The sequence below is a fragment of the Thalassophryne amazonica genome, chromosome 10 (genome assembly GCF_902500255.1).
Source record: "Thalassophryne amazonica chromosome 10, fThaAma1.1, whole genome shotgun sequence".
NCBI lineage: Eukaryota > Metazoa > Chordata > Actinopteri > Batrachoidiformes > Batrachoididae > Thalassophryne > Thalassophryne amazonica.
In genome coordinates this window covers 69,863,433-69,878,349 of record NC_047112.1, presented here as the reverse complement: position 1 = coordinate 69,878,349, position 14,917 = coordinate 69,863,433, and the positions used below count along the sequence as shown (strand labels likewise).

At 41.0% G+C, this 14,917-nt stretch overlaps 1 protein-coding gene across 1 annotated transcript in view; it reads right to left on the bottom strand.

Annotated features, from left to right (window-relative positions):
- LOC117518945 (RNA polymerase II elongation factor ELL-like) overlaps positions 1-10,998 on the bottom strand; it is a 72,697-nt gene extending 61,699 nt beyond the window's left edge. Inside the window, 1 exon segment of the mRNA XM_034180221.1 lies at positions 10,728-10,998. Within this exon segment, the coding sequence (XP_034036112.1) occupies positions 10,728-10,862 (135 nt within the window). The 5' untranslated portion in view covers positions 10,863-10,998.
- Positions 10,999-14,917: the final 3,919 nt, after the last annotated feature.

Here is a 14,917-nt window from a genome sequence, read left to right as displayed (position 1 = left end):
TTGCAGGGTTCTCCCCAGACAATGGAACAACGGCGCCACTCCGTCATACTGCCATCTAGTGCCGCTATAGTGTAGTGTCATCTCATAATGTTTTAGCGGGAGACTTGGTGAGCATCTAACAGCACGCAAACTTTCTTTTGCGGGAAAATTCACATAAACAACTTCAGCTCTTTATTTTATCCTGTTTACATCCAGATGACAAACCATGACCAACGCCAACGTTAAAAACAGAACCACAGATTAATTACAAAGTTTATATAAGTGTGCTGTGGTGTTAATGATGACTTGTTTTTTAAGTGATAACTGCTCATTTTGATGCAGTCACAGTAAAAGCTGCTGCTTTCCAATGTGCAAAAACTTACTGCGCGTGCACATTGAGTGTGGTGCGCGCTGCTCTGTTACAGAACAGTCTCACGTCAAGACAAACTCTCAAAGTAAAATAAAATAAAGCCTACCAGCTCCACTGAGAAGAAGAAGAAGAAAAAAAACCTGAACAGTCATCCACTTGTGCTTTCCAAAGCCCGCTCCACCAAAGAAGTCCTCATGCACGGAGCCCGTGTGCGATCACCAGCTGTTTTGCGGAGCTCCTCACAAAGTTCTCTCAAGTTAGAGAACCATTATCTCCTGAAAATAACGTATTCCGACTTTTTCCCAATGTAAAAAAAAGAAAAAAAAGAAAAAAAAAAATCCATCCATGTGTCCAGCCTGTCAAAACAGTGTCATGGAGACAGTCCGCGCGCACGCTCACGGCGGGACTAAAACGGTGTCCAGCGAGACAAACAGCAGGACCTTTTGTTTTTCCATTTTTATTTTATTTTTTGACAATATAGAGAAGTGTCAAAATCTATAGCACAAGGACTGAGATTTTAACACTTTGAAGTGAATGGCCCCAGCCTGGTGATACTGTGACTTGGGAATTCAAACTTTTCAAATTGAAAACTATGCAGGGGAAACGTGTAAGTCAGTCTGGAATCTCCCACATTTTAAACCGTCTTTCTGTACATTATTTTTTTCTTTCAAACAAGTTTACTGCACATTTGTTACATAGAGTGTGTCAACAAAACAACCATTTTAGATTAATTTAACTAATGAACAATTCAGCACAGAATCAGACCAGAAACTACTAAAAGATTTTCATTTTTGTCTTTGGGCTTCAGGACAAAGGACAAAGTCGGATAGGGCGCAGAGTGGAAGCGTTGCGTGCGGTGATAGTTCCCAACCGCACCGCTGTACTAAAAATTTCTGGGGAGAACCCTGCATTTGCTAAGACAGTCAGAGAGAGAAGGAAGAAGTGTCTGCTACGGCTACATTTACACAAAATCCTTTCCGCAGAGTTGTGTGGACTTGTGACAGCATCGAGTTTTATAATGCAACTGCTGTAAAACAATCAGAAAATAGTTTATTCCTCAGTTTTTGTGAAGTTCTGTGCGTCTCTCTTACTGACCCCATTCACTCAGGACTTAGGTCAACTGTCTAATTTCTTTTACAGCTATATTCATGCAGAAGTCATACCAAACAACAACAAAAAAAATAAACAAGGAATTTAATACAAGAAAAATTCCACAGAATCCACTCGATCACGAACCTGTAATATGATGAAACAGACAAAATTTGCACTATCTGCACTTTCTCCAAATTCTTCCACAGAAGCCTATTACCAGTGTTGGGTGTTACATAGTAACAAGTTACTGTAATCAAATTCCGCACATTAGTCTGTAACACAGTAATGTAATGCATTACTGTTGTAAATTCAGTAATCACTTTACAGCTGATAAGACCGCATGCAAAAGTGACTAATTTCTTTTGAACGTATCTTGAACACACGGCCTAAGACCTCAATTGGTTAGTCCGTAACAGCAGAGTACAGGTGAATTTTTCCAGTGTATACTCCAAAGGAACTTTCAAGGGACGATCCACACTTCCACAGAATAAAAGTCATGAATGCAAATTTGTGGATTAAAAGAGCTTTGATCATTCCCATGTTGTCCTTCTGGCAAGTCAAACGCTTGTCATTTTTAAAAATCTTTTAAGTACCTTGCTTTAACAACTGTTTTTTTTTTCCCAAATCACATGTTAATGCAGGTTTTTTTTTTTTTTTTTAATCAGCTAAGTACTTCGAGTCTTAAATATCACCTAAATGCAACACACACAGCTGATACCAGCAAATCATTCAACAAAACACACTGCGGCGCGAGACATCGGCAGACGTCTGCGACAGCAAAATGGATTGCTATTGTAGTCGGTCTAAGACACATTCTGAGAATAGCAACAAATGACGCCATGTATGAGATTCCCTCATGACGCACCATAAAGGAGAGGACTACAAAAGCCACAACTTTACAATGTGCACCCGCTGTTGCTCTCACTGGGGACGATTGGACATCACTGGGTAATTTTACAGTGTAATTTAGCATATTTTTTTTTTTTCTTCTTGGTGGTGGGACAAAGCAGGTTGAGAAACTCACCCAGAGCATACAGACACCGAGGGACCTCTTAAAAAACCCTTAACAAGTAACTTCCATCATAAGGAATTAACGCATTTCCAGATGTCATCTTCCAAAACAAGGGTGTTATGTGGAGAACAGTTTTCATCTGTTATGATGAATCCTGGGAACAGGTCAGATTAAAAGACTATTTAATCCGCTAGCCGGCTTCTAAAGATTTAACTTTCGTTGTTAGCTTTCGTCAATAACCTTTTTGCCCTTATCGGTCATTCAAAGTGGTTGTTTTTAAGGGCGCTTTATTGGGAAAATGATCATTTCTCTACATTGATTACAGACCCTGCAGCAGGTCTGTAATCAACCACTTCTGTAACGACTCCACTTTGAATCCTGAACAAACACAGCAGTGAGCCGATCCGCTGCTTTGCTGGTTCTTTGCTTCACTGCTTTTCAGATGCGGAAAGTCCGCTTCTTAACCCCTCTCAAAGCCATTTAAAAATGTCAATCGTGAGTCACTTTTTTGTGGATTAAAGTGACTGAGACTCTTGACTTGTTGTAAGCAAGAAGCGAGAATCGTCCTCCGTTCCGTTCGTACAGCTCCAAACACTGCGTCACTCTGTGACTTAATAATAACTCATGAATTAATAACCTCAAAGCGAATCACCGTTTTAAATCAAATGACACCTCTTTCCAAATGGTGTAACAGACAACAAACAAATTTTTCCTCCCAAAATGAGACGTCCTCAATTCTTTATGAATGACACTGATGATGTTCGATACCAGGAACGGCTATCGAAGTGAAGGTATCAGTACTGGTACCGGTATCGAAAATTTGATTGATACCCAGCCCTAGTCTGTGACAGTGATGATTTGCTGTCTGTTATTGTACACTTTAATGACCCGTCATGCCTATTTTTATAGTACACAAAAGCATTATTTTTTTTCTTGTAGTTGTTTAATAATTACAATACTCTAACTATACAAAATTTGTTTGTTTACATTCATTTCAGAACATATTTTAAATCTATAGAGTGCTAATCATTCTGAGCAAACCCATGTGGCTTATTGCTTAATCAAGTTACAGAGGAAAATAAAAAGACATTTACCCAGAAACTTGCTCGAAGGCTGATGGCAAACTATGCGGAATTTTCACACCAGTGTCTCTTTGCATAATTATCTTTTTGTGCAAGACGAGGTCATGCGTTTGGGAGGTATAAAGAAAGTTAAAAGCTATTCCACATCATGTCAAATGTTAATTAGATGCAAAAGGTCAAATACTGCATGCTTAATGTTCCAATCAATTTATTATGAAAAATATTTATCCACAGCACATTTCCACCTAAACATTCATCTTTCTCTGAAAATGATTTCACTTTCTATGAAGGAAGGAACAAAGAAATTACTTGGCTTTATTGTGTTAAAAATTGCTTATCTGCTTTTAAAGGGTGGCAGAGAAATAATTTGGTGGCAGTGCTGTGTTTTAGCAAGAACAAGTCACAAAGAGCCAAATGACTGTTGTATTTTCTTCTCCATGTTCCATACTGGTTTAATCACTCTTCCTATAACTTGTCCAATTATCTACCACAGTTTTATTGTAATGTCTTATCAGCTGTAGCTCTGCTGAAGCTGCACATGAGGCCTTTTCCTGCAGGCCTGCCAGGGTTTCCCTGTCAAATATTTATAGAACCTGAAACTTTAGAGGACCATCAGCAGTGCAACTTTCTTCAGAAGCTGCCAGGCAAGCAGCAGAACAGTTTGAGAATTCAGACACACAGTCAGTGTCAGTTATTCAAAAACCCCAACTGACAAGAAAAGAATTTATGAGCATATTAAAGGGTACACATGACTTAAAAGTGTACAGCCTTTGGGTTTTTAAGATTTAATGCCTGGTTCACATGGCAGGATTTTAAAATTATCTGTAGGTTTCCAAAACCTGAGAGACCACACACATGGGGGGGGAAAAAAAAAAAAAAAAAAAAAAATCACAGCTCTAACAGGTTTGGTCATACAGTGTGTCAGTCACACGGCAAAAACAACACACCACACACGAACAGATTTCACACAGAACATTCCCAGGTCAGACAGGAAATCTCACAAAATCTCTTGAGATTAAACGTGACTTCAGAGTAAACAGATGGAGATACTTTGTGGACTATTTAAAACAGAGGGAAAAAACGATACAAAAAGAAAAAGCGCTTTTTAAAGGAGTGTATACAGTGCGACCACCGGACTTTCTGGTAAGTCAGAACAGCTGTTTCGATTTTATTTTCCGCTCCGTGCATCCGTCACCTCGCTTTCTGATTAGCTACACGTCACATTCAGCAGGCTGTGTGCTCGTTTGTGGTCTGAGGACACAACATGATATCGGGCCAAGACAATCCAACATCTTGAATATCCCAGATTTGTGATCAGAGTGCCCCAGACGTCCTTACGAGCAGATCAGAGTGCCAACAAACCACACACAGCAGGAATACCTGATAAGATTACCTTTAGCGTCATCACAATTGTTGGGGTGTCCTTAAGATTGTCAGAAGGGGAAGATCGGGTCCGATATTGGCCTAATTATCTTGTCGTGTGAACTAGGCATTAGTAAAAAAAAAAAAAGAGAGTTTTGTTTGGCACCACTATAATTTTATTAACCTTTAATTAAGGGATTCATAATATGACAGTCAATATGATCACAATTTGCACTGTCTGAATAAAAATACAATTTAAAATAAATAAATAGTTCCCCTGAAGGAAAAAAATTCAAACAAACAGACTGCCTTGAACTCCTTACAGCAGCAGCCCGTACACTATGATAGCAACCATAGTGACCTCCGAGATCACTTGGGGGTTTCTCCCGACTTGTGTGAGGGATGCTGGGAAGCACACGGTGACAGACAGCTAGAGAAGCACCAAGATGACAGCTAGCTGCTCGCCCTTACAAAATAAACCAAGATGGCAGAAAATGCTCTAAAACAGCTCATTTCTATGTAATCTGTTTCTCACATATTTTGTAAAGGTTAGTGAGAAATAAACAGTTCTAAATAAAACACCTCTGAAGTGATTTACAAGACATCTTACAGATATTAGCATGTACACTCCGTGCACGCACATCACACAAGTAGGGATGCACCGACCCACAATTTTTCACTTCAGATCCAATGCAGATCCCTGAATCTATTGATACCAATACTGTTAAAAATAAATAAATCAGTTTACATCTACCATTCACATTTATATATAATTGGGGTTTCATGTGAAACATCCCCAGAAGAGAGGCTGGATCAGCTCTGACATCTTCTGAACCTGCTGCTAAAAACCAAATCATCCAACCCAACAAAGATTACCTCCGATTTAGGTATACCCACCCAAAAACCACTGGAATCATTCCAATTATCCCTGCAAAGAGACATACTTTGTGCAGACAGCCAAAGAGCTGTCCGAGGTGTTGCCAGCTACGGCACACAATTGCACCACTCGCCGACATATTTGCCTCTGGGGCACCTCTGTCTCAGTGCGTATGTTGAACACATATGAAATACAGTACAATTGATTTTTACCCCACATTGCCAAACACTCATTTTTCAGTGACAGACAAGAAAATGTGGCTGAAATGGATGCCATAACTGCACAGTTTAACAAGAGTCTGCAATTTACTGGGCGATGAGAAACTGTTTTTTTAATGTTCACATTTCAGAGAATGTAGCTCATTTTCCTTATTTATTTCATACACAAACAGCCCACAATTAGAACGCTATTATATTACTAATATTATTACTACTACTAGGTACACCTGCCCCACTGATTACCTCTACAATCTACATATCTCTGATCCCCAGTAAATGGACTGCATTTATAGAGCACTTTTCCATCTGCATCAGATGCTCAAAGTGCTTTACAATTATGCCTCACATTCACCCATTCACACACCGATGTCAGGGTGCTGCCATGCAAGGCGCTCACTAACACACAGGGAGCAACTAGGAGATTAAGGACCTTGCCCAAAACCTCCTTAATGATTTTCTGGTCAAGTGAGGGTTTGAACTGAAGATCCTCTGGTCTCAAGCCGAACACTTAACCACTAGACCATCACCTCCTATTACACCCAGTCATTCAATTCCACGACCATGCATGTGGGAACTTGTTTTTCATGAGGTTGTTCGCCACCATCACACCCTGTTAGCAACCAGCACGGTAAAATGTAAAGATGCAAGATTATACTGGGAATTGGCTGATAAAAGCTTTTAAAAAAAAGTTCATTACTGTCGTCTGGAGATATGTAATTGTATGGGGCAAGCTAAAGTCATTCACAGTTAACAGTTTTTTGTCACCACTAAATGGGCAAAAATGACATCAGAAGTGTCTAGTACTACTACTAAACACGTCTACCTCACTAAAATGAAAGAAACTTTAAGATGACTAATTATACAGTTTTAAATTATATGTACAACATCTTTCATGACAAGGCTCCTAAATACATGACATGCAATTTTGCCCCAGTCAGTCGTAGTCATAACAACAGATGTAGCTCCCACTTAAGCATTAATCAGGAAGTAGAAATATTTGGTTTGCTTTTTTTTTCAGTGCTGTTCTCCACAGAGTCATTACAAGTCAAATAAGCGCCGATCACAACCCGCCGTACGTTTTCTGCGGATGCCACGGCCACTACATTTTTGTGAAAACGTACGGAGGCAGCAGCAAGAGGAGGGAGGGAGTACGTTCAACACACGTCTCCAGGAGTGTAAAGATAAAGAGAGTTGACAATAAAGGAGTGTGTGTGTGGTCGGCTTTTCTTTTGATGTGTGCGTTATGAGCGGGACCGGAGCGGCAGGTGTTTTTCGGCATCGGCGATGCATGAGCATGTCCAGCCTGCAGCGGTCAGTTGTACGAGTGTTTACTTGCCTCGAAAAGTTACAGCTAGTTATCAGACTGAAGCTGTGGAGTATCTGTGTTGCTGAAGTTTGGAAATAAAGTCCAAGTTCAAGTGAGAAGCTGCGTCGTGCATGCAAGTCTGTCGGCCTCCCCACATCAGAGTTAGTGAAAAGTCAAGCAAGGTGTGAAACACTGATAGAGGAATATATTCACTATACACTTGATTACCAGCTTTTTAAATTTCAACTTAATTCTAATTTATATATGTGTATCACAATCTTCAAGATCTGATACCTACAATTTAATTCCATAGTATGTGGTGAGTAGCCTACTGCCTCCGTACGGATTTGGTTAATTCAATAGTAATTGAATGAAAATGTGCTGCTTTGAATCCGTACTGAGGCAGTACTCACAACATGCATCATCTATACTGCTAATGAATCCGCAGCCTGATGGCAGCAAAAGTTCTGCATGCACTAAAACCTCTACGGCGTGTCTGCGTGCTCCTAAATTCGTACTGAGGCAGTACTTATGACGTACGGCTCTCCAAATTTAGCCCACGTTTTTGCAAGTAGACTGCACGCACAAGTACGGCGGGTTGTGACCACGGCTTAATACTGATGAGGGGCTCTTTCTGTAAGAGAGTGCCCCCCCACCAGAATTACTTAGATGAAACACGTCATCCGAGGAGACAGACAATCAGCATGAAGCACACACCTGGATCCGAAAGGCCCACTGACACGAGCATGTCTGACTCACGCACTCGCACGACCTGTGTCGTGCTGGAGAGTAAACTCGTCTAACTGGTGCAGACAGGACGTGAGGGGGCGCCGGTGCGTGCTATTGCGCACAAAGAATTTTGAAATGTTCAAAAAAAAAAAATCTTTCACACACAAATGTTGTGCGATGTGGTGCGATCTAATCTCCAACACGACGTGCAGCTTGTCAAATGGAGTAAAGAAGTGAACAGAGCGAGTGGTGACATCAGCGGATCGCATCAGAGTGCAGCTCGTCTTAAGGATTATAATAAGTTTAATCTGTTATGAACATACTTTAACAGCTGCACACAAGAAGGAAAGAACATACAACTGTTTTATCAAGCCACGATAATGTAAACATGACAAATAATTACCTTTTTAGACGGCTCAAAATGCTTTCTGCAGGTAGTTAGGTGTGCGCAAACAGCTCCGGCTGCAGCCTCCTCTGTGTTTCAGGATGTGATTACAGCCATTTTCAACGGCCAATTTGCAGAAAACAAAAGATGAATACGCCACGAAATAATTATTTTATATATGCAGCATCCAGCGCAGAGCACATGGCGGCTGGTGGAACAAAGAATGGCGTCCAGCTGTGATCCTCACGATGACACGCGTGCTATTGCGTAAGTCACAGGCATGCTTGTGTCAGTGCACCTTAACCCTGGTCTATACATCGCTAATCCAACTCCAGGGTCAAAGAGCCAGCAGCAAAATATTCATGTAGTGGATCTGCGGTCTCTCATAGAGCTGTCTAAACATTCGTGATTTTTGGTTAATCCTGCTTCAGCTGCAAAGAAGGGTGGTAGTTACTGTAAGGTACAACACACTGGACATCACGGCAGAATTATTACACTCAACAAAAATATAAACAGCACTTTTGTTTTTGCTCCCATTTTTTCTTGAGCTGAAGATCTAAAACATTTTTATACACACAAAAGACCTATTTCGCTCCAATATTGTTCACAAATCTGTCTAAATCTGTGTTTGCGAGCACTTTTCCTTTGCTGAGATAATCCATCCCACCTCACAGCTGAGGCACATCAAGATGCTTCGTGTACTACTTAGTAACAACTAAAATGTTTCAATATTACGCTGTACCCACGTTTTACTACAATTCTGCATTAAGTGGACTTTACAAGCCATACAAAAAAAAAAAAAAAGAAAAAAAAAAGTTTATCTTTTCTGTATAACTTAAGTGGGACATGAAGCAAACTTTTTTTTGTGCACACTATCTAAATTTTGGCACAATGGGTCAGTTCTGGGTTTTAGCTTTAAAAACAGGCCAGCTGCAGAAGCCATGAATTTAAAAATGATTAAAGGTCTTGGGGTTGTTAATCTTATCAAATAAACATGTAGGCTGTGAAGTCAATTTGGGATATGGTAAAGGCAATGAAAAGTTTAAAGTGCACAAAAAAACAAAAACAAAAGCAAAACAGAACAAACAAAAACCCACATTAGCAGTATAATTAAATTAAATCCCTTTGGCTGCTCTCTTGTTTTCACTCGGAGTTGCCACAGCAGTTGGATCTGCCTGTTAATTTGGCACAATTTTACGCCAGATGCCCTCCCTGATGCAACTCCACATTACATGGAGAAATGCGGCAGGGCTGGGGTTTAAACCAGGACCCTTCCACACTGAAGCCAAGCGCACTAACCACTTGTCCACCAGTATAACTACAGTATTTAAAAGCTGAGTGGTTACACACCAATAACACACACTACAATTTATGAAAAGCTAGGTTACACAAAAATACCACACAGTACAACTTAAGCAAAGCTAGGCTACACCCTAGCAACACAATGCAACTGCATGCATTTGAATAAGATTTATCCAAGCAGTATTAAGTACAAACGTAACATTATTACAATATATATCAAGTATCAGACAGCTAATGATGTGCATCATTTGTGTTTTGAGGAATGAGCCCAACTTACACTTAGCCACAAGTTTGGCACAGATTTGGGATGGTTTACACCTCTATGCACTTCTCCAGATTTCCTGAATTTTTAGGGGCAGACCGTTCGGTCTGCGATACCGGAACCCACTCCAAATGATGAAGTCGGCGTAAAACCTGTGCCAAATCACAGGTTTTTACGCCGGATGCTCTTCCTAACTCAACTACTGCATCTGGGCAAAGAATTCCAAATGTGTTAACAGCAAAGAAAAGGAGGCGACTGAGGGGGTTTAGTGAGTTAGTGAGTGAGTGAGTGAGTTTGTCTGACTAGCAGCAGCTGTTACCGCTATGTGGAGGCAGCTAGCTGCTGGCTAGGCTAACAAACAAGCTTCACCAGCTCGGTTTGACAGCTCGACAAACTTATTCCATAACATCTTTATACCTGAAAATCTCGCAAAAAAAAAAAAAAAAAAAAAAAAAAAAAAAAAAAAAAAAAAATCACACAACTAGACGGAGTTTAAAAAAAAGTGCTGATACACAGAGAGAGCGAGCGAACGGACAAACGTTCAACTAGTGGGACGTGAATTCACGACGTTTACAGAATCACACCGAAGTCAGCGGTACCGCGGCTCCGAATCTACAGGACTCACTGGTGGAGTGGACCGAACCCGAACCACCGGCGGCGGCTCCGGAGCGCTGACCGGCTCCCCCCTCCCCTCTGTCTCTCCACTTCAGGTGGTAATTTAAACATTACAATCAGTCAGTTTCGTTCTCACCTTTCCGCTCTGGTAGCCTTCGAAGGCCCTGAGGGCGCTGTCAGTGAGCTTAACGTGGAAGACGGACACGGCGCCGCCGTCGCTCACTCCTCCACAGGACAGACCGTAACACCGCTCCTCTCTCAGCGCCGCCATCTTTGATACCACACGCGCCGCGCGCGCAAGTAAGCACGCGCCCTACCGAGAGAGCGAGCGCAAGCGACAGCTGTGTCGTCACTTTTACCGATGAATATTAATGAGGTCACTGCCGTGCGCTACCGCAGAGCGGAAACACGCGCAGCGTTCACGTCAGTTCACACACACTCATACGCGGCTCTGACGTCATCTCTGTACGTCAGGAACGTCATTGCGTCAGAAACGCTAGAGGCTGGTGATGGATGTTTATAAAGGATAAATTAGTCTTCAAAACTTATGAGTGATTTGCCTGATTGTTTGTATATTCAATAAAATAATAAATATATGTATATGCAAATAAATTTTAGGGATGTCCAGATCTAAATAATGTAGAAGGATTTCAAAATGTTTATCAAAATATTTAATTTATAAAATGACAAACTCACGTCATCAACAGATTTAATGCAGCTTCTGGACTGTTGTTCTGGACGTAAGGTGAGACACTCACAGAGTCACTGGTGTCACATTTAAGATGAAAAACACTGACGACGAAAACACTGAATTAAACAAATCATCCAGGTGACTGCAGAGCCTCACTCCACTGTGCTGGACATCACCGAGGTCAAAGGTTTGATCCCTTTGACAGCCTCAGGATGGCATAATTCTATAGAGAACTATCTCGTAGGTATTAAAATATGGTCATGAATGTACTTTAAAAAATTACCTCTGCTTTGACCTGTGCTCCAAGGTTATCCACCAAGTCTGACTGAAATTGTTCTTTACATTTTGAAGATATTGCTGCAGATGGACACAGCCTTTGCAATCACCTCTTCCTGCTTTGTGGTGAAACCAACGAGAACAAAAAAGTGCTCAGAGACCACAGCGACATGTCAAAGTCTCAGCCGTGCAGGGAAAAGGCTACATGGCTTCTCAAAAAGTCAAGGTCACTAACAGGGGCAGCACAGTGGCTTAGTGGTTAGCTGCTATCTCACCGTAAGGTCATAGGTTCAAATCCAACCTGGTCCTTCATGCGTGGCGCTTTTACATTTCTGTGGGTTCCCTCCAGGTGCTGTAGCTTCTCCAATGAAGTGCAGGTTAGGTCCCTGTCCCACTGGGGAGAGGATCAATTGCGCATGAACTGAGTATACAAATTGCGGGCGTTCGTTGTCATCCGCAACAAAAATGGCCAAAAATGACAAATGTCCCAGTATGAATTACGGATATATTAATAATATATAGCGAACATATGATGAACAAGCACGGTTATATAACGCATGTAGTGAGGAAACTGATCCGACACATTGAGATTATCACGGCAGTATTACGGGTGTATTATGAATGCATCGCGTACGTGTTGCGCGTGCACGGCCTCTGCATTGCGGTCATAAAATAAGCTCACTTGCTCCTTTCGGCATCACTATTCACACCAACAATACAGCCTCTGGAGCAGTTGCTGTACTTGGACAAGTTTATCACAGTGTTGTCATGCGAGGGTTAACTGTTCATGAGTTTGGGGAGCGGGAGGGGGGAAGCCGCTAGGGGTGTGAGATGGTGTTTCTTTTTTTTTTTTTGAGAGTGTCACAGAAAACAGACTTCAGCGTGAGTTGTGGCTAAACAGCAACTCTTCCTTTTGTTGGTGTTAAATAAAAGTCCTGGATTGCAGCAGCTATTACGTCTTTGTGGATTTACACAGCCGGACTGGCACTGACTGGCAGGTGTCGCTTTCTGCCACATATAATACTTTGGGTTTACGTGACATGTTTGTTATGCATTCAGATTGTCCGCAAATCAGCTGCAAAGCAGATGTAATAAAAATGCTTTATTCGTGGCCAATTTGTATGCATTCGCTACAACATATTTTAGTTTGTGATGTAGACATGATGGGCACGCAATATATCTGTTTTACACACTGTCCCGGTCCGCTGCCAAGCCACAAATCTCCGTCAGTTGCGGATATCAGCGGTTAACGGCAGATATACAGCGCATAGAGGGAATATGTATTGTGTATGAATTGAGTATATATGGAGTATGTAAGGCGGATGTTATCCGTATCCAGATTTTTGAACAGCTCAAAAATCCTGGCTGCGGACATGCGTGCCTCTGTGGATGATCACGGACGTGTTTGGATGACGGCCGACTCATACAGGCATGTTACACGGATATTGCGGATGTTTGGCGAATATGGGCCAATTTTGTGCGTAATCCATATGCAAATCCTCCTAAACGCCAGTGGGACAGGGCCCTTAGGTTTGTTGACCACAGGTGCGAATCAGTGTCTGCACCAGGATGAACTGGGATCCTGTTCAGGGTATACCCGCTCCCATGTGTCACACAATGACCGCTGAGATTAGCTCTGACCCCAGTCACCCCGAATTGGAATAAGCAGGTTTAGAAATGAATGGATGGAAGTTCACCAACAATAAAACATCCAAACTCAACTCCACATTAGCCATTTTCCTATACATTAGCAGGGGGATGCTAAGTTTAACACTGATCAATCCCCCCATCCATAGTCCCAATGTACTTGCCTGATTTGATAAAAATGGGCTTAGGCATTCTTAAACTATCTTACATATAAAAACACAGTGAGAGATGAAGATAGAGCGGACGCCGGTCATGATGCTGCTCATTAACGCTGACAGGAACCCAAATTACAGAAAGCTTTTCACATGTAGAAAACGATCAGAAAGCAAACCGACAGAAAGCTTTTCACATGTAGAAAACGATCAGAAAGCAAACCGACACTCCACTCGACATTTGGTCTTGATCTTCATAGTGTGAAGTATACACACAAGAAACTGGATATTAAAAACATCTGTATTTTTCAGATTTTACATCAGTTTATGGGCATCCTTACACAGTCCATTTGGACAATAATTTAACAATAAAATCAATGATTTAACAAGATGATGAAGCTTGTACATTGTCTGACCAGAAACATATACTGAGGGCGCAATTCAATGTAATAAGACTACAAAATGGAAATACATTGTCCTTTTGGAATTTAAAATGGTTGTTGACCCCATATTAAAGTTGTGTTGATTACAAAAGCAACTTTTTGATGAACTCTTTTGCTGTATTGAACTACATCATTTTTGGAAGCTGTTGTCATATTTTGGCTCCTCAAACACATTTCAATGCAGAACACGACCTTGAAATACAACGTATAGTACCACAGAGCGGACTCAGCTGGAACCATATACTTAATTGTTTCAACAAAACCTGCCCCCCACCTGAAAGAATGCATGATATGACACATCACATAATACACATTTCTCTTTTTCTGGTCATTAAATGTGTTTAACAAAAAAGGTATACTGTCAAAACGTGGCTTTTAATTAATATAGCATCTATTTTACACCGGCTGGTACAAGACATTTTTACCAAAATTAAAAGTTATCTGTTCTCTCTTGATTCATAAATATTATCTGAACAATCTAAAGGCACCTTAACACTTGTATCAGTGTGCAAAGAAAATTTTTAAATGATCAAAATTTCTGGCACTCAATTTCATGCTAACTTACGTGAACAAGCTGCAAACATTTTGCAACCTATTCAAAAACACTGTGTGTCGCTGTGTGTAGGGCATCTGAACCTGAAATTCGAGTATGATGAGATGTTACATCTACAATAAACATAAGTTTACAGATATATTATCTAACTCATGAGAAGGAATGAAAATGCAGCTGTTTTACTAAAACATTACTATATATTATATAAAAATAATAAATATTTACCTTTGAGACAAGATTCCAAATGTGTTCTCCACCGAATGACGAGCACAAGACAACCTGCAGCTGTAAATAATTTCTCTCTGATTCTGGGAGCAATGAGAGATGGTTTCATCAGCCAAGTTATGAGAGCAAATGCATCAGCGGCTATGAAATGATTATTTTATATAGTGTGGCATTAAGTGGGACAAAGCAGGACGCACTGGCACAATGAATTGCGCGGCAGTGTGGGGATCAAACTCGTGCCAAGTGTCAAGGTGCCTTAACATTTTAATGTTGCAGCAATAAAAATAAAGCACATGGTATATTACTGGTCTTGTGATGGACGGACGTTCCATCCAGGAG